This window comes from Cyprinus carpio, chromosome A20 (genome assembly GCF_018340385.1).
Source record: "Cyprinus carpio isolate SPL01 chromosome A20, ASM1834038v1, whole genome shotgun sequence".
NCBI classification, from domain to species: Eukaryota; Metazoa; Chordata; class Actinopteri; order Cypriniformes; family Cyprinidae; genus Cyprinus; species Cyprinus carpio.
Window position 1 is genome coordinate 12,351,459 of NC_056591.1, and position 26,534 is coordinate 12,377,992.

The following is a 26,534-nucleotide window of genomic DNA, read 5'->3' on the forward strand; positions in this document are numbered from 1 at the left end:
TAGCGCAAGTGGAAGCGAAAGCCAGTGCCATCAGGAACAATGTTCCAGTGTGGCGAGAAGGAGGGGGTGAGCAGTAGAGATGGGAGACGGGCTGAGTTGGATCTCCCCGGCTGAGACTTTGTGGAAGTGAGACATCCGCCGGAGGAAGCAGCTGGACACAAAGAACAGAGCGAGACCTGGGGAATGAGCTACTGACTGAGTGCCCCCGGACTACTGATGTTTGGACAGCTCTGAGTTCTGGGGTTGGTGTCGATTGAATCATTCAGTATGTAGCTCATATTCGGACCAATACTCTGCCCTTTTCCCTTTGGCAGTGGAATGAGAATCCTATTGGCTCATCTAAGTAACAGAAAGCCGCTCTTTTTGTCCTCCATCTAAAGGCCACCCTTCTATTGGCAGATCCTTCATTGGCTACTCCTACAGAGAACAAGAAGCCATTGGCACCCATTTCTACACAGCAGCGGCCAGCTTTCTATTAGCTCAACCTTCAACAGCACGATTCTCATTGGCTAGAGAGCTGAGAGAACATTTCAGGCACAACAGTTGGTGTGGTAAGTAGAAGTCAGACAAATTGAGTCAAGTCTGCAAGAAACGATAACCCGCGATTTCCGCAAACATGAGAAAGCAGAGCGACGACATAATCTCAGAGCGGTCTCTACTTGAAACTACCAAACCCCACATTGCTTTTTATGCACAAAATTGGACGTAACAGAAGCAAAACATTTACAAATGTACAAAAGAACACTACTTGCTAAGTCTTTCAGTTTCATGGAGCAAAAAAAAAATTAAGAACAGAACCGATGCTACAGAAGCTACTGATCTTGTACAGTTCACCATCACGTAACCACATCATGAATTAAACTACTTAAAGGAGCATTTCAAATGTGTTGAAACAAGCTACGTCTGTGCCATACAAATGAGTATTCTTTACCAAATATTATTCTTAAAACACATGGGAGAAGTGGAAGAAACTTTCTGCTGTGATCCCTAAAAGAAACACTGTTAAAAAATTTGATGCCTCAAGCTTGAATTACTGCTTGACTGGATCATTTTGCACTCCCAAATTATACTTCCTGGTTGAAAGGAAAAACACAATGCAAGCCAATAATATAATACTGCTATGTAACCAATATTTCACTTTAAAGTAAACCATGAATTATGATTGATGAATTGCCTCTACGTATCTCAACACCTTTCCTGACAGTGAACTGAAATGCACCTTAATTTGGTCTATTTAAACATAAAACAGTTTCAGCTGCCAACTGACAAAATACTATCCTGAACACAACATGCAATAAGTAGCTTGTTTTTGGCTTGCGCAGCAACATGATCATGCAGACAATGTTACAATGCTAAGTTATTGCTGCTTATACATATAGTTTCCAAATAGTGCAGCCTTTTATGTGGTTGATATTTGAATTTATGAATGGAATGACCTGTGAAATAGTTGATAGGAAAATAACTGTTTAACGCTCACGCCAGACACTTTTGCTACTGACAGTCATGACAATCATGTCAAACAGAGATGTTTTGGGAAAGTCTCATTTCCATTGTTTTCACTCTGATGATGTCATCTAGTCTCGTACTTGAGTCTGTCTGATTGACTTCTGTCACTTGTAAAGACTTGACAGCTAGCAAAAGAAGCATTATTGTGTTTATATATATATATATATCCCATATAATAAAGCAAAAGATTTTATAGAAAATAAGTTCAGTCCTCTTGCAGACTCACGTTGGAAATATAGTACCATGGAATGATACCAGCATTGATTATTAGCTTTCTCAAAAATTCTAAATATCCCACAATTCCAAAGAATACATGAAATGTTAATAGGAATGCACTCCATCACTGTCCTTCCTGCCAGGGGGGCTTATATACACAATCTGTGAGAAAGTTATGACTGCTCTTGGATCCAAAAAGTGATTTATGATCAGTGTTTCCCACCAAAGTCCTCATGTATGTCAGACAGCTACAATGACGCTTAGCCAGGGCAAAGAGAGATGGATGGCATCTGCTAGAACGCCTGGTTTTTGCTGAGAATTAGATCTTCACACCAGAGGGTGATGTGGACTTGTCCCTTCCAAGAAGACATCGTTGCTGGAGAGCAGGGGTTGTGTGGTGGTGCTGTGACTTTCGACTGAGTTTAGCCGCTGGACATGAGAACTGGACTCCTCACGGGACCCCAGTGCCACAGGCAACCTGGAGCTGAAGTTTAAGTAAATCTGAAGAGGAGAAAGGTAAAAATCTGGTTTAAAACATGCATTCTTAGAAAAATCCTTTGTATTCAAGTTGATTTTATATTGTTTTGAAGATGTATATTATACCATATTATACCATTTCTTGTTTTGAAATTCAAATTCTTTTTTTTTTAAATATAAAACCCTTCTATGTTTACATAGTTTTGAGAGCTAAAGAAGATAAAGGAAGACATACATGTTTGGTGCTGTCTGAGATTTGCTGTTCAATTTTCTCCACTATCTTGCTAAATGAAGGTCTTTTAAAGGGGTCGGCATCCCAGCATGAGTGCATGATCTCGAACCTGAAACATAAAAACACAGCGGCGCTGGTGTTATTGGGAACAGTGTTGTAGGGTGTGTACATAATAAATTATGCCATTATCTTGACATTTTTTTTTTTTTTACGCAGAAAGAAATTTTAACTAATTACAGACTTACATTTCACTCGGGGCAAACTCCGGTGACTCCATTCGGTATCCTTCCTTGATCATCTTATAGAATTTAGAGTCCACAGGCATACCCGGGTAAGGACTACTCCCTACCGAAGCAGAGTGTCAGTATTTAGATTAAAAACAGTATATCATAACAAGTCAATATAATAGGTTTAGGTTTAACTCACCGAGAGAGAAGATCTCCCATAGCAGGATACCATAAGACCAGACATCACTCTCAAAGGTGTACACACACTCAAAGATGCTCTCAGGGGACATCCACTTCACCGGGAGACGAGCCTGCACAGAGAAGAGCCTCATTACAACACAGGCAGAGGATGAAAGCACATAGTACAAACCACATTTCTTGAACATTCAGTCTTTGGCTAGCAGAAATATTATTTGCAATCCAAACATGCATTTGGAAACCTCATATCATAGTCATACTGTTTTGTAGCAATTTTGACATTACCTTACTTGGCCAGTAAATTTAAAAATATAAATATACAAAAAGAATACTGACTCAAAGACTATCAACACTATAGACCAAGTTTATCATGACTGTTTGTTGCTTTGGGCTTCTTTTAGATTGTTAAAACAAGATGCAAATGAAGTATCTGTAGTAGAAGCCAGAAATGGCATTTTATTTTATTTAAAATTTTTTGGGGAATTTTGGCCTTTATTGAGATAGGATAGTATAAAACTGACAGGAAGTGAAGTGGGAGAGAGAAGGGGAGGCAGGATCAGGAAAGGTCAAACTCAGGGTACAACCACGCTACATGTCGGAGTGCTGCCCACTCAGCTCTGACTGCTTTATGCAAATTCTTGAAAATAAACCAACTGTCTTAAAATTGCAAAAACTATCCTATTCATGACCTGTTTTGCATCAACCTCTTGCCAATGTGTGACAATAAGATAATTCATATCTGGTACATGTCTCAACATGGATAAAAGCACTTGTATTATAAAGTGATCATCGTCATTTTGTATTGAATAAACCACTTCCAATACACATTGTATGCATTAAAGAAGCATGTCTGCTTGTCTATTTACTTGTAAAACCAAGTGGGAAAATCTACAAATAAAATAAATGTTAAAGTTGTTTATGTCACATGTAATGACAGTTAATACTTACATTGCCCTTAACAACATAGTTTGAGTCAGTAGTGATGTCCCGGGCTAGTCCGAAATCACAGATCTTGGCCACTCGGCCTTGGGTGAGGAGAATGTTTCTGGCTGCCAGGTCTCTGTGAATACACTGCATAAACACACAAGCAGAACTACAGGTCAACATACACACTAATATGTTATGTATTAAAGCAAACTGGCTGTGGGAATGGACTACTTATTTTTAGCATGATGTGATGTGAGCTAAAGAAGCTCAGACTGTACTGCTGATTTTAAAAAATGTAATTGAAAGGTATTGATGACAGCTTTTGAGATTTTTGGCCTTTCACAATTCAAGCAGATAGAAGCTGTACTTGTATGCATGTAACATGCATTGGAATGAGTGGCCTAGAGGCATTACCGAAATGACCACATAGGGGACTCACTTGTCTTAAAAGTTTTTCTTAAAATTGCTCTTATTTGTCTGGACCGTCCAAACTGTCAGGTATTTAAAATAACCGTGCCAATATTCAAAACCTCATTAGCAAAGAAGTGTTCTAAGTTAGCATTGAGGTGATGAAATGAATTAACTGACAGAAAACTAATCTAGTGTCCTTCCCCTAAACTGAATAATGGACCTGCTGACCATGTGGGGAAATGTGATATTTCTCAGCATGATCCTCAGTGAATGAGTGTGCATGTGCTTGACAACATGTATGTGTTTGTGTGTGACCTTGTGTAACCCAACCCTTGACTAGACAGAGGTAATGGAATGTGAGCCTGTGGCATTGTAGAGGAAGAGTGAGAAGATCTGCAGTATGGGATTACTGCAAACACTCGGAATATAAACTCAGTATCCGTCAGAGAGACAGAACACAAACAAATGAAAAAAAAAAAAAACACTTACGTTCTTGGAGGCCAAGAAATCCATCCCTTTGGCTACTTGGTAGGAGAAGCTAAGAAGATCCTCAGTGTCCAGAGTCATGCCATCTTCATGCAGAATCTCACTAACGGCATCCGAATCGCTGTATGAATCACCTAAAGGGATGACAATTCATTTAGAAAGATGATAAAGACAAAATGATACAAAAAGCCAACAGACAAGGCGAGACAACAAAAGAAAAGGGAAGGAGAACAGATGAGACAAGAAGACAACAGACAAGAAGGGACAAGACAAGATGAAACAGAAGTGACAAGATGAGAAAGGAGAAGGCATGAGAAAAAATGGGATGTGGACAGGAAAGACATGATGAGACAAAAAGAGATGAGGTGAGACAGAAGAGGCAAGATGAGAAGATAAGATAAGGAAAGAGAAGGCATGACAAGAGATGAGACAAGGTGAGAAGACAAGGGCAGACAAGACTACAAGAGAAGACAAAACAAAAAGAGATGAACCAAGATAAGAGAACAGATGAGAAGAGACGAGAAGATATGAGAAGACAACAGACAAGAAGAGAGAAAGGAAGGAGACAAGAAGAGACAAGACAATATGAGACAAAAAGAGGTACGACAAAGACGGAAAAAAACAGACGAGATGAGAAGATAAAGAAAAGACACGAGAAGAAATGAACAAGAAAGACAAAATGAGACAAAAAGAAACAAGATGAGACAGAAGAGACCAGTTGAGAAGATAAAAGATAAGGCATGAGAAGAAATGAGACAAGGTGAGATGAGAAGAGAAGACAAGAATAGGAAAAAATTAGGGCAGCCAAGACTAGAAGAGAAGATACAAGACAAAACAAAACAAAAAGACTTTGGGTGACACAAGAAGAGATAGGATTACAGAATAAGACATGACAAGAGAACAGATAAGAAAAGAGACAAGACATTGATCCAACCTTTATTAAGTGATCTTCGGTTTTCTGAGGACAGAATTCCCATTACAGAGGGCTTCATGGTCATGTATCCATTCCTGCTCTCACTGTAAGCAAATACAAACTTGTTTTAGTGAACCCACAAGCACTTCACACTATCACACTTCACCAGCTGCACTGATCATACTTACTTTGCTTCTGGCTGCAGCATGACGTTTCTATAGTAAGAGTCTTCTCCCAGTGTAGTGTAGTAGAAGGATTCTCTCCTTCTGCGCAGGAAGTTCAACAGGTCACCAAAACAGCAGTACTCTGTTATAACTAGAGTTGGACCTGTACAACAGACCAGTAATGACGTAATGAAGAACAACACAATACACACAGAAAAACCTAGAAAAACTATATTTTACTTTAGCCTCTTACCTCCAATAGTGCAGGCCCCTAGCAGGTTGACAATGTTAATATGGTTGCCAAGATAACTAAGCACCTTCAGCTCTGACATCAGAGCCTCTTTCTCAGTGGCATGGGCACTTGCTGTTGGGCAAAACACCACAACAAATAAAAGCATAAATAAATCAGCAAAAAACAGAATGTTGTCCTAATGTTTAGTGTAGGTTCCCCTTTGGTTATTGCCTTGGAAAACAATTTTAAATATTATACAAATGTTTTGGTTTGATTCTCAGAATGTTCTGGGAACCAAAAATTGTGGGTTACTGGAAATGTTTAACCTCCTTTCTTCTAATCACACAGGTTTGTGTACTTTCTGGTGTGTCTTTACGCACCGACTTATTTGCTTAAATAAACATGCTAGTTAAACATGCCGTGGTGTTACTATGCTACTCCTATTTCACAAGATTATGAACATGTTTTCTGTTGCTTTTCACTCACGTTTGAGCATCTTCACAGCTACGGTCATCACAGTGTCTGCTTTGGACATCCCGTATGCAGTGGCCTCCACCACCTTCCCAAATGCTCCAGATCCAAGAGTTTTTCCTGAATGCAGGGAAGCAAAACAGATTCAGAAAATTGACACAGCATCAATTTAACTTTTTCCTCATACGGTTGTTAACAGTCAGTGCGCCTGGAAACTGATCCAAAACCAGCTCTTAGCCTGAACATCGACTTGTTATTGAATCAAGGAGGTGTGGCTTGTGGGGAAGAGGGATATGCAAGATCCTGTTAGATCCTGTTTGTTGACGGATATGGCTGCTCCTTTATGGGGAGGATATGATTTTATGTCACAAGGCACCAGCTATCAAGTGTCACAAAATGTGTAACTGCCAATGAAATGAAGCAAGCTTTGTAAAATTCAAAAGGCTTTTATGCTTTCTGGTGCATTAAACCTTGTAAACCTTTCCAAACCTAATGCTCAAACATAAGAAATGTGGAAAAATGATTTGGAATATGATTTATGAAGTTCGACAAGTCAAAGCAGACAGATTAAGGAACTTAACTCACCAAAACGCAGCTTATCTCTGGGAAACTCCCACTGGTGGTCGTATGGAAGCTGGGTGGGGTCAATATACACATAGCTATTTCCATGGATACCTTCTATGACTTTCCACTGTATTTGGTATTTAGGTTTCTGTAGGAGACAAAAATAAGCAATGAGTGAAGTTTCCAGACAAACAAAACAACCTTTTACATTAGATCCAGTTACTGCAAGTGTAGGTGCTCTCATAGATGAAAGTAAACAGAGTCCACTAATAACAGTGTCATGTAAACAAACATAATTATTCAAACAACAATGTGAACAGTAATTTTGTGTGTGTGTGTGTGTGTGTGTGTGTGTGTGTGTGTGTGTGTGTTTGTGTATCACTGATCGCTCCCGTGTGCAACAGTGCAAAACTGTGTGGTGAATCATCAGGTCTTATGGCATGTTAAGTAAATAATTTCCTTAAGTGTGTATTGTTTCAAAGTTCCCCTGAAGTGTGTGGGATGGATTGCAGGTGTGACAGGTAAATTGCGTTGAGTATCATGTTTAAAATCCAATAACCAAAAACAAGATGTACTAGAAAACCAATATATGCCACAATATTTTATTGCTATAGTAGGGTGAGGAGTTAAACAGTTCGATTTTGTATATTTAATGAATTAGCTCAGTGAGTCAGCATGCACTTTCTGTGCTGGAAGACAAGCTATGAAATGAATGACACTTTACCTGCATGTACTTGTAGGACAGCACAATCAGGATGAGAACGAGGATAACAGCCGCAGCAACAAAACCGATGAGCAATGGAGTGAAAAGTTCATGAGGAACAGTGTTCTCTGTGAAGATTAAATTAACATACAGCTGCCATCAGAAACATGCAGAATATGACATATGTACTCTATCAACAGCAAACAAGATATGTGTTCCTTCTGATCTAGGGATACTTTGATATTAAAATTCTGGCCGTTATGATTCTTTTTCATGTTATGGCCAATAAACAATAAATTCCAGACAGTATAAATCAATAAAGTTTTGCTAAAAACAAAACAAAACAAAAATTCTATCACACGAAAAATAATTAAATATTAAATTAAATATAATTTAATTTTGTCAATATTTTGTACATTCCTATTTTTAAATCATAATCAAAGTCCCTTTGTCATAATGGATATAATTAAGCGTTACCATTAATTGTATCATTTCAATTAATATTAATTACATTAATAATATAATATATTTAAATGAAATTAATATTTATTTAAATGGTATTAATGGTATGGCCATTATGAGTTAAAAGTAGGGATGCACAATATATTAATTACTGATATGAATTATTACATTTATATTTACTTTTATTATTTTACCAATATGTTCCCAATATATTGTGCTTTTTTTAACTCATAGTGTACATCATTAAGTATATTAATAATATATTACATTGCATATTATATATATATATATATATATATATATATATATATATATAATGCATTACTAATTTTAATTTTATTATTATGTATTATTATTATTTATTTTGATTACAGTAAAACCCTGGGATTGATTTAATTTAGGCATATATTGATTCTGGTTGGGAATCGCTGCTATTTACAGTGTGCTTGTTTGAACAAGGTAATCTGCTACAGGCATCAATGGATAATCGATACACATAGCTTATCCCTCAGGATCAATTCTGTTAACATAGAAACCACAGCAGATTGGGTGGTTGACTTTGGAGTTAGTTCAGATTGCGTTTTGGGATTAAAATGATTACTGCACTCCATATAGACGTTGAAGCAAAACCAGTGTTTATACTGGTAGAATGTTTAAAAAAAAATACACGATACACAAGCATTAAAGAACCACCTATAATAATAAATAAGTGCCTCACAGTGGGGTTATGTCATAATTGCTTGTATTTTATGAGGTGTGAATAATCCTCACTGATGCATTGAGGTCAAACTCTGTAATTAAGATCTTTGTAACTCGCTTTATTCACGTTTTCAAAGTGTACAGTAGCTGTGTTGTTTTAGTAAGGTGTGTTTATGTGTTCATGCATGGTGTGTTATTGTTTTTCTGCGTTGTTCTGAGTGGTGTAGTAAGCTCTTAAGCTATAAGAAGCTTTCTCTCCATTTCAAATCAAAGAATGCAGACTCTGCAGGAAGTAATCCCTTGTAAACCTGCCACTGGCTTTCACAGTCCTCTTCTGCTCCCTCCCTCTGTCTCCCTCTCTCTCTCTCTTTCTCTCTCTTGCCCTCCATCCTTCCCCGTCCATCCATCTATCATCACACTGCATCCAAGCATACCATCAAGCCCCTCACAAATCAACATAAATCTTAACAACGGACATTTTTTTGCATCCCGCTCAGCTGAGAATGAACAGCTTTAACTGTCTAGCCTAAGGCTCATCATCCCACTGGTTTTCCTGGACCTACTCCAGTCAACCTTGAGAGTCTACACAAGTTCCCACCTAACAGGCTTTCCTGAGGCAGCAGATTCAATCCACACTCTCAAAACCTCCAGTCTAACTCCTGATGGACTCCACAAAAAGGTCAACGTGCAGCTAGAGTTTTTTACTTAAGGCCAATTTAGCTGAGAAAATGCAAAAAACAGGCAATGAAGTCAACAACTTGCACCTAAAACCCAACAAGGATAAAAATGAATGTACCAGAAACAAACTAAACTGGATGTGGGTTGACCTTTTGTTAACCATTCTGACCTTAAAAATAATACTAGTACTAACTGGGGTGTGTTTGGCAACAAACCAGATGAAACCCTCCCTAAACCCAGGAGATAATCCCCAACAGTTGGTTATGTTAGGTTTACAAAAGAAACAAGATTAGGGCTAAAACTCAGCATCTCTGTTTATATAATAGTCTGCTGTTATCTTGTCTTATCCAAAAAGTCTGCCTACACAGGTTGAGCTGAAGCAGTAGTGGCGACCTGCGAGTTGGTTTAGATTTTCTCAAAAAGATGCAGCCAGTAGAAAAAGCACAGCTGGAGCGAACGTGAGGAGATGTTTCCTCTTGTTTGGTTGTTTAACTATTCTTGGGAAACTAGAAGCACCTGGGTTGAGGTCTCTTCCTGGTTTTCTATGTTGTGCATAAGATGAACTGACTGATTTTGACTCGAGTACAAAATTCTTCATCTTCGTTGTAGCTGTACAGTGCCATTTCGAAAATGTTTAAAGTCTCACCAAGGCAGCACTATTTGTTCATTGTTTTTATAGTAAAAACAATAATACTGTAAAATTTCATTACAATTTAAAATAATCTTTGCTTGTTTTAATATATTTTATATGTAATTTATTCCTGTGATGGCAAAGCTGAATTGTCAGCATCATTACTCCAGTCTTCAGTGTCACATGATCCTTTAGAAATCATTCTAATATCCTAATTTGCTGCTCAAGAAACATCTATTTTTATTTCCAATGTTGAAAACAGTTGTGCTTAGTGCTTAATTTTTAGTGGATACCATAATACATAAAGGATTCTTTGATGAATAGAAAGTTCAAAAGAACAGCATTTATTTGAAATAGAAGATTTTTATAACATTATAAATGTCTTTACTCTCACTTTTGAACAATTTAATGCGTTCTTGCTGAATAAATGTTCCAATTAATTTAAAAACAAACCTACTGACCCCATACTTTTAAATGGTAGTCTACATATATAATGGCAGATATTATTGCATTTGTTCCAATACATTAAAATTAAATGTCTATAAATGTAAATATTAGCATGTCACTGCAAAACTCAGTGCAAAACTGTTGCTCTGCTTTGATTAGAAATGAAACACAATCTCTTTTGGATCTTGTGTGGTTTGAGGTGCTCCTCAGATTCTATAGATGGGAACCGGCGAACATCGAACATAAAATTTTAATTATCAAATAAACAAAAACAAAACGGAAAGTAAAGGTGGCAGCCCACCACGGACGACTGCCACACAAACATAAACAAAATTCAACATGAAGTCCAGGCCCGGTCCTCTCTCATCATTGACTGTCATCACTCCTCCTATTATCCTTCCGGAGCTCCTCTGTGGAACTCGAGACCAGTGTGGCACACAGGTGATGCTCATTATCACTTGCGCGTCACCGGCCTCGCTCCAATTCCTCGACTCTCTGCCCTGCCCCACTCATTACAAGGACTTATTTATTACTTTGAGCATTGAAAGAGCATTTCCAGTAAGTGCATATATTAAGCAGCTGATGTTCTTTGTTTTTTATAATGTTTTCTGTCAGTGTTTCAGTGCACAGCTACAATTTTGATGTCCCTAGAAATGGCTGATTCCCTGGCCAGTGCACTGACTGCTTGAACTAGGGAGCAGATTGAGACACACCCTCAGAGTCAACAATGGAAGAAAACCCAGAAACATACAAGCCAACAAAATTAATAGGGATGCACGATAAATATCAGCCGTTGTTCACTGACAAACGGTGTAAAACATGCACAAAATATGATTGTGGTTTTGCGTAGCTTGTCAGTGAACCTCGGCTCTGTGTAGTAAATGCTGCTCCATGTGAAAGCACGCATGTGTAGAGATTTACCACTGATTACAGAACCGGCTTTACTGACGAGATGCGCATTAATATCGTGCCGAATTTATAAACCTGTCAACTAAACCAAATCTCAGATATATTCAAGTAAAAAAACAACTGCTTGCCCTTACTTTCAGAATTTGCATGAAGACAGCCAATCATATTATAGCTTGCAGATGACAAAAGTGCTTTCCAGTTTTGTGAGAAATATGGATCACAGGGTCAGCAAACAGACTGTAGGCAGTTTGTGGGCGGAGTTGTCTGTGGCTGAGACTTAGTAATTACTAACTAGAGTCTTCAGTCATTGTCTGAAGGGGTGTGTATGTGTGTGTGTGCATATGATTTGGGAGGTTATTTGCTCACCGCTGATAGAGAAGAGAGTGTACACGATTTCTCCATTGGCAGATGCCACACATTCAAGGGTGGAGTAACTGTTCTTGGTGATGTTTAGACGACTTTCTACTGTGCCTTTCCCAAAGGGAGGATTTGTCATGGTTACAGTGACAACATCCTCCTCCTCCTGGGTGGCATTCAGCAAATTGGAGCACCTGAGGAGGCATGCAACAAACTCATAAATTCTGAGTCTCGCACTTCTCATGAACAAATATTTTTGGTGGTGAACCTTTCTAGAAAAACTGCATAAAAGGAACTATGTAAAAAAAAGAATAAATAAATAATACAAAAAATGCATCAACGTGCAAGACAAAGGCAAAGTATATATATATATACATGTAAAAAATTCATAGCCTTAAAAGCAGTGTTATTTTCATATTATTTTTATAGTATTAAAGTTTTTATTATATTATACATTAGCTTTTATCTCCTGTAACCCATTTGATGTCACATGAATAGCAGGTAACTACATTTTGATGAAAGATTATGAAGCCTAGCATTTTTTCTTTGGAATAAAATGCACCAATTAACTTTTTATGATAAGGCTGGAATGTGTGAGGATATTTTTGATTTCATGTAGACTTTAAGATCAAATGTTAAGAACCAATGCATATCAAGACACATAATACGATAAGGATGTGATAAGCATCTCTCACTGAATTCAGTGCCTATGGCAGGTTTTACTGTGTGAAAATAGCTTATTGCTTAAGAAAGCAAAATAACAGGCAGCAAAGTGACAGACCTCAAGGGTTCTATTATTTAAAAACATCAGAGTGGAATGTACTGCCATCAAGTGCTTTGATTTATTTGTTTCTCCAATTTTCTCTCTCTCTCTCTCTCTCTCTCTCTTCTCTTAAAATTAAGTATGAGTGCAATGGAGTTGAGTTAAAAGTTAGCTTTGGATATAAAGCCAGAACAAATAATCTCAACTGGTTTACATTCCTTGTTCGGTCTCTTTGTTACTGAGCAATATCGTTAATGACATTATTTAGCATGTTGAAAACTTCTCAACAGTTTCTCAACTCTGGAATGTCTGTTCGGTGAGAAAACCATCAAACTGGTGACAGACACCAACGCACAAACAAGATCAAAAGACACTCTGCACTACATGTTTATGTGCTCAAATTGAAGCAGGGCATGCTATCCTGATCGAATTTGATCATTGTTGAGAACTGATTGGATAAGCGTGTGACTAAGACCATGCTAAGGTGTCCTGTCAACACTGCTATTCAAGAATAAACAGTCCCATGGAAGCCACTTGTTCTCATGTTGTTGGGTGCTGTCACATGACTGATAGCAGCCAATCGCTTTTGTGATGTCACAGTCATGACAGAGTCAAATTGCTTATCCCTATCAATAATAGGCTAAAGCCTTGTTGTCCAATCATCAAACATCAAGTTAGCGGTTAGTGGCTAATCCAGGCTACGTCATAACGTATTCTCAGAGAGGCTAATACGTTAACACTGCTCAAGAGAGGTGTCGCTAATTTTTGAAAGCAACTTTTAGAGTGCATTGTATGTACCCGTGGGTGTATTTAAAAATTACAAAACTGCAGAAAGACAGTACACGTACCTTGAATGGGGTTGGTCACAGTAATACCACTTGATCTGAGGAGTGGGGTAACCTTCAGCCACACAGCGCACCTGTCCATCAATCGGCCCTTCATGGGACACAATCTGTGGTTTACCTAACAGGCAAAGATTGGTTGTAGTGTCAGCTTTACAATCTTGGTTAGTGGGATGGATGCTTGTACAGCTGTCTTATTTGCGATTACTTTGCATACTGTTATTATTTTAAAATATGGCTTAAGTGGCATTAAAAAGCCAGATTTGGAACATTTCTGCCGTTTAAAATGTGGGCAGAAAGTAAGTACTTGTTTGAGGGATGAATCTGTTTATAAATGGTGATCAGTAAATTTCACAGAAAAGAAAATGACTTGACAAATGTCTTATTTGCAGTCTTGAAAGCCAGGCCTTTATCTGTTCTTGCACAGCCTCTACTATTGTTAGTGGACTTTAAGCCAGGGTCTTACATAGACAATCAAGTTCTTTTATCCAGCACAATGCTCAAGAAATATGACTGATCATTTCTGAACCAGAATACACACAAAACTCATAGATCAGATAGATTCTGTGTTTCATAGTATTATATACTCTTTTCTGGCGAGTGGAGAAGCCAAATATTTTCCATTTGCATTAAATGTTTTCACTCACTTATGACATGGACTTCGAACGTTTGATGAACAGTTGCGTCTCCGTTTGAGCATGAAAAGGTGTAAAAGCCACTTTCTAACACCTTGAGACGCACTAGCTTCAGCTCATTGGTGTACCTGTTGAAAGAAGAGAAAGAAACATTTCAGTTCAGTAAATAAATGGAATAACGTGGAGTTTGCACTGATATAATATTTCTGATAAAAAACTGAAAATTCTATAGTATTTTTTTCTAAAAGAATTATAAAAAAGACAAAATGCCACAATTTAAAAGTGAATAGTGTTTTTAAATATTAATTGTAAGTGAGCATTACATGACGGTAAAGGTAGTCTTAAAAGTTAAAGGTAAAGGTAGTCCAATAAATAAAAAAATATATAACCAATAACCAATATGATACCAAAATATTGTGCATTCCTAGTAGGGATGCTCATTTTAACCAGTTAACCATTGACTGACCGTTAAGAATTTTGACCGATTATTAATATAATCAGTTAACCGGTTTAAAAGGTCATTTATTATTTATTTTCAGTAATTTATCAAAATATTTAAAAAGGTTTGCTGCATTCTTTAAAATATGTACGCTTAGCCTATTAATAAGTCGCATTTTATTATTTCATTCAGAAACAGGCCTAATGCCAATACAAAATGTTTACAAACATTATAATCAGGGCTTGAAAACAAAAAAAAATAAATCGGTTCACTTCGAGCAGAATTGATATTTTTACGTTTCTGTTCCTGCGTTCCTCTGATATTATTTCTGTTCCGAAACCGGTTCGGGTGGGTGGGAGAAATAACGGTTAATAATGTTCTTTTTTAAAAACAAATTTCTTTGTCTATAATTTGCCTAATAATAATAATATAAATAATAATAATAAAGTACAGTGTTTTCTTTACTCAAATAGAAAAGGAAAAAAGAGAGATCTGGTAACGTTAGCCAATAATCACTTGTATAAGATTGTGTTTTGAGAGTGAAAAAAAAACATAAGTTACATTTTATTATCCCTATTACTTTCCAAAATAATGAAGGCTAAAATACCAGTAGGCAAAAGCAAAATGTTTACAAACATTATAAAAACAGTTATTAGTTTCTCTCCAAAACAAATCCTCTAAAGTTTAGGCTATTAAAACATCACTGCAAAAACAAATTAATTTAAGGTGAAGCTGATGCCTACATCTCTCATTCGGCACGAATCCAAATGTTTCCATATTCCCGACGTATCTGGGTGCTAAAATATTATTTATTATATAGTGTTTGTACTTTCATCGACATAAAACATCATCCTTCACATCGGCTATATCAGCACAGTGAGGCGCGGTCACGCTGAACGCAACACATTCTGTACAAAGGAGTGGTGTAACTTTTAATTTGTTTCTTTAACTGTATTTTATTTTGATAATGAACAGGCTTCAATATAGTAAAATTATGTTGTGTGTTAAATGATAAAATAACTTTATTAACCAGTTAATGGCCATTTCAAATTTTCGATTCTGTTCGGAACTATAAATTTTGATTTTGTTTCCTTTTCTGGTTCTATTCCTGTCAAAATTTAGTTTGTTTCCAGTTTTCGTTTTCGTTCCTTGAACCGGTTCAGAGCCCTGATTATAATAAACACTGTAAACATAGCTAGGCTATTTTAGTTCCCCTCACTCCACAACAAATCCTTTCAATTAACAGTATTTAGGTAAGTACAAGAATACAAAATATAAGAAGTAGCAATAGGCTATAAACGACAAGCCAAATATAATTCATTTCATTTAGGCTAAAATTGAAATGAAAGTTGGTTTTGTCATCTGATATGAAAATAAATTGTTTGTTTATTTATTATTTATTTGAATGGCAAATTATTATTTATTATGTAGCCTACTTCACTCGCGTTCCAATATACATGTAAAACAAAATGTTTTGCATAACATCACAGCGGTATGGTGATAACACTTAACAGCACAGTTTTATTACATATTTAAACTGAGCAGTGTTTTTTTTCCCATATGCTTTACTGTCTGTATTTTATTATGATAATGAACAGGCTGCATGGTCAAGGTAGCAAAGCTTAACTGTGTGAGCATGCCACGCAATCACTTGAGTTTTTGCTTCTAACAGTGGAAGCAACTACTCTTTTTATTCATGAAGATAATCGGAATTGTAAACGGTTTGCCTTTATTTTTGTACATTCACAATAAAAACAAATCTTTGTGCGTAAAATAAGCCTAAAGAAAAAAAGGATGCCACTTTCTGCCATCTGGTTTCCTTTCGCCAGCTCAAAAATAAAACCGAAACTCTGCGTTTTTCATTCTTTTATTATTATTTTTTCAAGTAAAAATATATTTCTTGTATAGGCCTATTTATCCACTATATAGCCTAACTTTATTATTTTTTTTCTCCACTCGCAGAAGCGCTGCAGGTGTGTGATGTGATATGAAGACCATGTGAATCCTCATGTTCTGCTGTTTTCTGCTTTTTGCGCACGTAAAATTAATTAACGGGAAAAAAATGTTAGTATTTTTAAAGGGTCACAGACACTGATCCTTTCTAATTTAATTCAATTCTAATTTGAAATAATCTTGTTAACGGTTAATAATCGGTTAACGAGCTGCGGATGTCGGTTATGAAAAATAACCGAAATGAACATCCCTAATTCCTAGCAATTACTACGTAAAAAAAAAACAAGAAATGTTGGTAAATCAAAATGTAACAAAATCATACCTATTCCCATGTGAGTGACTGGTAATAACATGATCAGTAGTGTTGGTAAGTTTTACACCACTGTAGCTCCAGGAAAATGCATGAGGTTTCGGGTAAGCATCCATTACCACACGCAGGGACAGACTTTCTCCAGCGCGCACTCTCTTAGTGCTATTATTCACACTTGTAAGGTTAATGAAGCCTTTCTCTACACACACAGACACATAAAACATCATTATATTCTTTGAAACGGCACAGCCATTGAGACTTTATAAACAGTCATATGATTATTTTTTAAATAGAAAATGTTTTTTTAGACAATAGAGACCTACCATAGATTTCGACCCAGACGGTCTTTGCACTGGTCCCTCGTTCGTTCCTGGCCTCGCAGTTGTAACTCCCTGCATCCTGCATGGTCACAGACCCCAGATTCAGGGTGGTGTTCCTCAGGTAAGAACTGGGCTTGGTCAGGATACTTGAGAACTGCTGCACTGATGGTTGCTTGGGACATGCAAAAGGAAAACAGACACAAAGTTGATTGGGCAACTATGAAGAGATGACGCATAGACCCTGTCTTGGGTAAAGTGCTTGTGGTTGTCTGTATGTGTAGGTGTGGCTGTTTTTATCTTTATATAAAACAAAAGTGTGTCAATCATCTCTCAAATAACAGTCTCTGATGCCAGTGGAGTCTCGATATAATCCTGAAGACCTGTTTACATATGTTGTGTTCTCACAGCACACGTTGACAATAATATAGTTGTGAGTGCTGAAAATTTAAGGGAGTAAGTTTATTTATAAAATTTGGTTCACACGTTAAAAACTGAACTGTGTTTTTACACAACCATATATAGCGCTCAAAAAACAGAACTGATGATCAAGATTGAGATAAATACAGAATAGAAGAATTGCGAGTAAAACTAAACTGGAATTGAACTGTAATGAAAGGAAGTTCAAACAATATAACAAATGTAATGCATTCAAGGGAATTTATCATCTACCTACAGTAGTTATCTAGCTAGCTAGCTGTCTAGCCATCTATCTAGCAATCCATCTGTCTATCAGACTATCTATTTTACTCTCTAGCTATCTGTCTGTCTTTCTATATATCTATTTCCATCTCTTTCCATCTGTCTGTCTGTATCTATCCATCCATCAGTATCTATATCCATCTGTATATCTATCTGACTCTCTGGCTATGTCTTTTCTATCTTTCTTTCTTTCTTAAATGACCGTTGAATTTTAATTTATTTTAATTATATTTTATATTATTTAATTATACTTTGCAATTCTGCATCCTGTTTGCTTCCTCAATTTCAAGCTTAATTCAAAATTCAAAACTCGAACTGGAATTTAAAGGCATTCTCAGTTCACATCCCTGCTGACAACCGTATTCTTCTGCTGTGTAAATATATGATCATATAGAATTTGAGGAGTACCTTTAACCACACAAGATCCAATTTGCCTCTGGGCATAGTAGGTTAACTGAGATCTGCACTCACTCTATAGTTTGCTTTTGTAAACATTGGTTTTACTCGATTGAAACTGCTGTAGTGTTTAATAGTCTATATACATATATACAGTATGTACAGTATATATGTGTGTGTTGTGGTCATGAAGAGTGTCATGCAGTACCACAGATATGAACAGTTGAACATGTGAGTGCAGGTTAGGTTGTGAGAGTGTTCTTACCACTCCTTGTGGAGCCTTCCACCTGATTGTGATGTCACTGTTGACATTTGAGGTGTTGCAGGATAGGGAGAGTTCTTCCCCCTGGATGAGCAGCACTCTCGGAGACTGACCCAGTGTGATCACAGGAGGCGCATTTGGAACTAAAAGCAAAGAAGTGTGATGCATTATATCAACACAGCAGGAAAGTTTAGTGAAAGAAAGAGCAAGCTACAGTGGGGTAACATGGACATGCATGTGCCTAGTGTCTGTCTGTGTCCTCTAGCTGTATTTAGGGGTGGTAACTGATGACATTTTTTAATCAAATGAATTACATGATATGGTGATTATTTAATCGGTTATATCTCAATTAATTGCAAACACCAATGTTTGAAATACCTCAAATTAAAAACATTACTAAAAGTGGCTTTGGAAGTCTACACACTACCATTAAAAAATTTGGGGAGGGTAAAATTATGCAATGTTTTGAAAGAAATGTTTTATGCTCACAAAGACTGCATTTATTTGATCAAAAATACAGTAAAAAGAGTAATATTATAAAATATTATTGCAATTAATCTTAACTTAATTTTTTTGTGAGTCCACGTACAATAGTTAGAGGAAGCTAGAGATTACTGTTTATAAAGATCTAAAAATGGATGTTATTCTTACTGATTTGCTATAGGAGGTTTTTATTCAGCCCCCAGAGCCATGTGGGACACTTTTTATAATGGATGGATGCAATTTATTGGACTTCTTTTGGACTATTGAAAAATAACACCCACTCACTGCCATTATAAAGCTTGGAAGAGCCAGACATTTTTAATATAACTCTGATTGGATTCATCTGAAAGAAGAAAGTCATATACACCTAGAATGGCTTGAGGGTGAGTAAATCATCCTTTTTGGGTGTGAACTTTCTCTTTAATATATTTAAAATGTAATTTAATTCCGTGATGGCAAAGCTGAATTTTTAGCAATCATTACTCCAGTCTTCAGTGTCACATGATCCTTCAGAAATCATTATAATATGCTGATTTGCTGCTCAAGAAACATTTCTTATTATTATCAATACTGGAAACAGTTGTATTGCTTTTTTTTTCAATTGACAGCCCTAAAATTCATGTCTCTCCTTTTCTTTCTCACCGAGGCGAACATTGAGTTGATATTGTCTGGATCTAACTGTGTTGCCTTCCAGAGTCCCAACGCAGACGTAACATCCCTCAAAGTCCTTCCTGACGTCTTCCAGCGTTATGCCTGTCTCAATACTGGATGAATATTGTAGGCTGTTGGGCAGGGACTGTCCATCACATTTTTGCAGGTGCAAGTCTGTCATATGTGGGTCTGTGGCCAAGCATGGGATCGTGGTTGTTTCTCCTTCTCCCGCAACAAAGTCAAACATGATGTTCCTCCTGAAGGGATTTTCAGGATCTGCTGAGAGGAATGCTAAATCAAAAACCAATGAAACACAACCAAGGGGGCTTAGATCATGACATTACAGCTCAGAGAAAGAGAGTGAGTGTCACAAAAAGTTTGAAAGTGAAAAACTACCCTTCATCATACCTAATAAACAAATACAAATAACCCACACCTACAGTGTTCACATTAGTAAAATTAGTGTCAACTGCAAAAATGCCAATGATCAATTTAATGAGTTTATTATTTGGGATTATAAGAACATTCTTGCAAAAACACATAACATAGATGTATAAATAAAGGTCATGCAGGTGACTAGTGAATATGGAGAACTGATTGTAGGTATTTAGGGCATCTGTTGGCACCCAAACTGTCTTTTTGGCAAAAAAAGAAACCACACAGGAAGATGAGAGATGCTGGAGAGTGTGTTCAAAGAGAGAGGGAGAGCGAGAGAGAAAGACATAAACATAAAGCAAGAAAAGTTGTTAGAAAGTGCACATGTAATAGTGCAGACATACTTTCTATCTAGTATCTCTACTACTAGTATACTGTTGCTACCAAGCTTGTACAAAACTAGCACATATAAAATTGCATTGCACTCACATGCATACAAGATAGACACTAAGACACAAAGGATGGTTTCAAGAAAATATTTTAAATACTGCCCTACAGACATGTCATTCAACCCAGACAATTTATTACATGCATTTAAAATCCTGACTCACGAATGCAAAAGACTGACTTACCTTTTACATACACATAGATGGAGCTCTTTTCACCAGATTCCTCCTCACGGCATGAATATTTGCCCATGTGTTGTGGGCCTGCTTTGTTCACTTTAAGAACTGTCACTTCACCCTGTCTTTGTTCCTTAAGGATCCGTGTAGGACGGTCTTCTCGCAGCCAGCGCACTGAACTGTCACTCTGGCAATGCAAGCTGAAGTCGCTGTTCAGTGGTACTGTGAGCTGGGGTCCTTCGGGGGTGATAGTGGGCCTGGACCTGGCTGAGAGGAACAAGTAAATGAACATGGTGCACAAGCGGAAGATAAAAAAGTTTAACATTTGATAAGCATACAAGATAGTAGACTATTAAGGGGTTAATGTGACTTGTTTTGTATAAAAGGTAAATGTGAGCATTGCAGCAAAGAGTCAATGTAAAGACGGTACATCTGCAGTCGGCACTGCATTTTGTCAAATGCATTTGACTTGCCAGAATACTATGGTGATATACAGAATATATCAAGCACATGTATATTTTTACACACACACACGCACACAAAAAAATCAAAGCCCTCTTAGGTTGCATAAATGACAGTTAAGACTGTGAAATAGTTTCACAACTCAACAAATCCAAAAAAATAAGTCTTCCAAGTTCCTCTAATAGCAGTTTATCAAGAAATGGCAATTTGATGTCAGACAAAGTTCTTAAGATTTATTGACCCTTCTCAGTTGTGTTAGATTCTAGATTGAATTATATCATCATTCTCCATGCAAAGTGCTGCATTCCCTTATACGGCTACAACCCTTAAAGCAACAGATGAGAGTTTTAATCTAACAAAAGAGCATTTATCCTCCCCCTCCCCACATGACTGGAAGAATGGTGAATATAAGGGAAGAAAATAACAAAAGTAAAGAAATAAAAAGAGAAAAATTATCCAACTGACAAAATGTATGTAGCATGATGTTAAAACTTCAGCTGATTATATAAATTATTTTGTCTACAATATATATGTGTGTTAATTCTGGATATTATATTTTTAAATATTAAAAATAAAAGGAGGGAGAGCAAACAGTGAGCAAAGGGCAAAAGGACAAGTAAACATCATTTTGGCAGGTAAAGGATTGCATGGATATTTAAAGATTATTTAGTGCAATCATGTCACTCCTGGTTCCTAGTGACTGGTAAATACTGTTTTAAAGCTGTCATTGCTTTCTGCAGCTGGTTTTGATGGATTGAGGCAATCATGGCCCTTAAGTGCCCCTATTATGGGTTGTGAAAGGTTCATATTTTGGTTTTGGGAGTCCCCAAGAACAGGTTGACATGCATGCAAGGTCAAAAACACTTTCGTTGTCGTATAATATTGATTTATTTTTTTTACCTTATTTGCTCAATGACTCCCAAACGATTTGTTTAAAGATTCATTTTTCCAAACCCCTCCTTTGCGTGACGCTAATCTGGGGTGATTGGTCAGATTTGTCTCATTTTCATTTCATCATGCCTGTAATGCCTGATAAAGCAGTGTTTGTGAGCGCAGTGCTGTTTTGTGTGCAGTCTTTACCGGCGAAACAGCTGTTTTTTACCGATCCAAAAGCGGCACCTAGTGGCAAAGAATGAATTTGTGTTTTCATTCTGACCAACGCGAAAAAGACCAACAAGTGGCCGGGCAATATGCTGATGTTTCATGTTGATGTAAGCTTGGGATTCGTTTTAAAAACGACTAGTTTCAATGATTCAGGACACTTTCTTTTGAGAGACAATAACTTTATACACAGTGCACTTTCAAATTTAAAACTTTGCAGGATGTTTTCATTCACTAAGAGCTGTGTTACACACTGCATGATAGGTAATTTTAAAAAAACCATAATAGGGGCACTTTAAGTTAACACTGAGAGATGGGAGCAACTTAAATGTAAAGGAAAATCTTTTAAAAAGGGAAAGTTTGGAATGGTAATGTCTTAGAAATGTGTTCAATAAAACAAATATGAATGTGATAGACAGGGGGTTGGGGGTACTGGCGTCCATTCCACCTCACGGTTTCTCTGGTAAATATTTAACCCCTTAACTGTCACCCCCCATTTTTTAAAATGGGCATTAAAGTGCACTATCCAAACTTAAATTGTTGTATTTTATGAACACTTTGGAATATAGAACTAAGGTTGGTCTCTTTTTAAAGAAGAAAATTAGCAGATTTTGGTAAAAGTGGATTTTTTTCAAAAAATTTAAGTATCAAAAAGTTATAGAAGTTTAAATGTACTGTAAATAAAATGCGCTATATTAATTTTATTATATTTTGATTTATTATAAATATTTTACATAACAGGTTTTACACTAAAATTGGTATAAAATTAAAGCCTTGTGTCTAAATAAGTTATGTTTCCAAATTTGAAGTTGATATGAAAAAAATTGAGGTTCCTGTGAGATTTTATTTAGGGCGTCATACCACAAACAGCCACTGGGAGCCATCAAAAACTCCTTTGAATTTTGTTTAATGAATTTTTTCCCTTGATTTCTCTGTCAATTTTACTTCAATACTCAAAATAACCACCAAATATGGAATCCTGAGACTCAGACCTTTCCGATGCTATGTTTGTTGCCAATATCATAAAAAGTTTTGATTCTAAAAGACCGTAATGCATTTTGTAATATGACACGTGACACTGCCCACTAAGGGGGAGGAGACCGCCATAAGATTTTAAAGTACCATTTCCATGGTAATGCAATGTCCGATTTTCAAAATGGTTTTCACATGATGAATCTTGGGCTTCTAACCTTTCAAATGATATATCATTTATGATGATTACTAAAAGATTTTATAGAGAAAAAGGACAACAAAAAAAAAAGAGTGCCAAGCGTCCCACAGGTGGGACGGTGACAGTTAAGAGGGTTGGGGGTACTGGCGTCCATTCCACCTCACGGTTTCTCTGGTAAATATGTTATAAGTTGTTGAACAGAGGTGATGTAAGATAACTAAGTGTTATTTCACTAAGCTAATGATGCTTAAGATGATAGGACAGAGCCTGTTTTCCCAAAATTACTTTTTCTCCAGTACCTCATACACCAACCAGAAAACTGAATTACGATAATTCTGACTGTGCATATCAGAGCTCTTGAATATTAACTATGTAAACGAATTTCTCACGGCTGTTATTCGAAAGCCCGAAGCATTATGTGTTAGAAAGAACCCGATGCAAAATAGTCAATCGAGCACTGAAGCCCTCTGGCGTTACAAAGTTGATCATCAGATTCACGCCGAAAATACATCAAAGCTGCGTGTGTTCACTCTAAACCTGATCTTTGAAATGTTTCATCAAAAGGCCTGGGTTATCACGTTTCCTCAGGCTAACCCCATATTCCCCAAACACAATGACATAAGTGCAATTTAAATGATGGAACACAACAGATTTTTTTCCCAAAAAAGGAAAGCTATATGATCCTTTTGGGAAACTTAAATTTACCAAATAATAAACATCTTTATCTTATCAAATGAAACTGTAATGACAAGTGATATCTTTGTTTCCAAGCACGAGTTACAAAAGGATAAATATCTGAGCACATGATAATGGTTAGTTAACAGATACAATCCAGCTAATGACTCGTCCCGCATCTTTCAGAACATCCTACAAAAGACCATCTGATAGGCTACGTCCATGCGGTGCCAGCAAGAGCAGAAAAAAACAAACCAGCAAAAAAAAAAAGGTCAGGTTGCAGCATGCAAAACAACTTCTCAGGCTTTTAGGAAATTACATGGAATTGCCGATCGTTTACATAAAGCCTAACTGTCCATGTTGATAGGATAATAATAATAGGCTAATAAAAAAAACCGCCTGTTCCAACAAAGTTTAACCAGATAATTTCAATACCCTCCTATCTCTGAGAAATTTTATAGGTTGTTCCATGGAGCTCAATTTGTTTAGAGCGCAAAACCCACAGACTTCTAAAACCTGTTCGTAGCTAATATATGCGTGACGTCCTTAATCAAGCGTAAAAATGACATAGCCTAGCACTTGTTTCACTTATTTAACTGATTCTACAGAAAAATGCTCAAGCTGCGCAGTTGCTATGGCTAGCTCCTCAATAAACGCGCTGCGGCCGAAAATGTGATACTTTTCTGGATACTAAAATAAGTTGCTTTAGCAGTAATATGCGTAACTAAAGCTGTTGAGTATATTCTGTAAGATCCGCAGAAATCAACCCCGTCTCCTCATTATATCCGAACAGTAGCCTATAAAGTTGATCAACGTGCGTTTTAACCATCCAACACTCTTTCCTTCACGTCTCTCACGTATTGTCACTCTCATGTGTTTCTACACTTGTTGCCGAGACAGGCACGCGCGATCCCGAGTGATAAATAATTGAGTGCAGCGCGCGAGGATCGGCTTTACTTTACATTCTCACCTGCAGCTCTCCGGATCGATATCTTATTTCAGTGATCGGTTCCTGTAAGCGCTTAAATTGCTGGTGTGAGTGTCTCCGCAGGGTAAGTGAAGAGGATATGATTCACTGGGATTATCAGTGGAAATGTTGGTGCATTAGGATGCTTAATTTTCAGTTGTACTGCAGAACTCGTGGAGTTTTGAACTGACAGAACGCGCCCCGAGGTGCTAACTAAAGCTCCTTATGGAGAGCTTCATTATGTGGAAAAATAAGAGAACACGCATGGGGCAGTCCAGTGTTAACAGGCAAAATCGTGCTTCTATAAAGAGCCTACATGAATCTAGATTAGTTCAAAGTAAGAAGCAACAGGTAGCCTACATAAGATACATTATTCTCTGAAGGCATTACGTCTGGTTTTGAGTAGCCTAATAAACAATAATTAAACAGCCCCACTGCCTGTCATCTATAGAGCAAGTGCAGTACATCCCTACTCCTTAATGAACAACTTTCTTTTCTTCTAAGCAAAGTGAGACCATAAAAGGACCGATGATAATAGTCGCCCTACCTGGTTGGACGATTAACTGCAACAGAACCGTAAACAGAACGCAATGATATTCCATTGTTATAATTCCATCTAGCTCATGTGTGTTGGTAGTCTTGGAGCTCGATAATACCGCGGAACGGTCGCCAGCGGAGCGATCACTCCCGTCTTAAAGGGCCAGCGTTGTTTTCTACCTTGTACTCTGCGCGCGGGTCATGCGGAACGACGAGCGAACATGGGCGGGGACAGGGAGGCAACATCAACAGTAATAGCGCTAGTCATACCTGAGACACACAAACGAGGTAAAGGGTGCCACAGGGTGACACGTGGCTTGCCAGAAGAAACTATATCATGATAAGTATGGCTATGAAAAGCAGTTATCTAACTGGTTTATCGGTGGCCTTTAAAGTCAATAAAAGCTGCTTCTTACAAGGCTGATCTGGCAATGGTAAATCCGTAACAAAAACATTTCAATTGTCACAGACTTGCATGGAATGTTGTTAGAGCAGAAAAATCCCGGTTGTGTTTTCCAGCTGGATAGAAAAATAGATTCTAACAATTTTTTTATGATTCCTAATATGTTAGTATGACATTGGATAATGGGATTAAGCATCATCTTATCTGAGAAAAGCAATAATTTTTACAGCCTGAAGTGATAGGTGACTCAATTAGAGAGGCTGCATGTCTGTTGTTCATTCCTTTTTATAAAACTCATTGATTTATTTCACTGTTATCATACATGTGACAAACATATTGTGGTGTTTATTAGTTTTGGAAGCAGCCAGATGAGTCACATCTGTGCGGTCTTGCTACTTTGCCTGAGAACGAAAGAAATGAGACAACTGAATGAGTGGATATGATCATTGTTTTATGCATTTGTTTGTCATTAATGTCCGTGAGATACTAATCTGCTCTCCTGATAGGATATAATTCACTGTGAACAATATTTGTATTGGCTGTCTAAAATAGAATTG

The 26,534-nt window shown here is 37.1% G+C and overlaps 1 protein-coding gene across 5 annotated transcripts; it reads right to left on the reverse strand.

Annotated features, from left to right (window-relative positions):
• Positions 1–466: 466 nt before the first annotated feature.
• Positions 467–25,792, reverse strand: LOC109058118 (mast/stem cell growth factor receptor kita). 5 transcript variants are annotated; one of them, XM_042777648.1, is made up of 21 exons: positions 25,585–25,786; positions 20,671–20,928; positions 19,655–19,942; positions 18,533–18,672; positions 17,176–17,344; positions 16,865–17,051; positions 14,163–14,278; positions 13,522–13,636; positions 11,920–12,104; positions 7,749–7,855; positions 7,046–7,172; positions 6,476–6,580; positions 6,011–6,121; positions 5,782–5,920; positions 5,615–5,697; positions 4,684–4,814; positions 3,805–3,927; positions 2,858–2,969; positions 2,677–2,776; positions 2,435–2,540; positions 467–2,223 (listed from the first exon to the last, which is right to left on the reverse strand). In XM_042777648.1, the coding sequence occupies exons 1-21, from the start codon at positions 25,637–25,639 to the stop codon at positions 2,050–2,052; spliced, it is 2,931 nt and encodes a 976-aa protein (XP_042633582.1). In that variant the 5' UTR covers positions 25,640–25,786; the 3' UTR covers positions 467–2,049. The 5 variants fall into 5 exon arrangements, with proteins under 5 accessions (XP_042633582.1, XP_042633581.1, XP_042633583.1 ...); XM_042777647.1 differs by having other exon boundaries at positions 19,655–19,954; XM_042777649.1 differs by having other exon boundaries at positions 19,655–19,939; positions 25,585–25,781.
• Between the last annotated feature and the right edge of the window lie 742 nt (positions 25,793–26,534).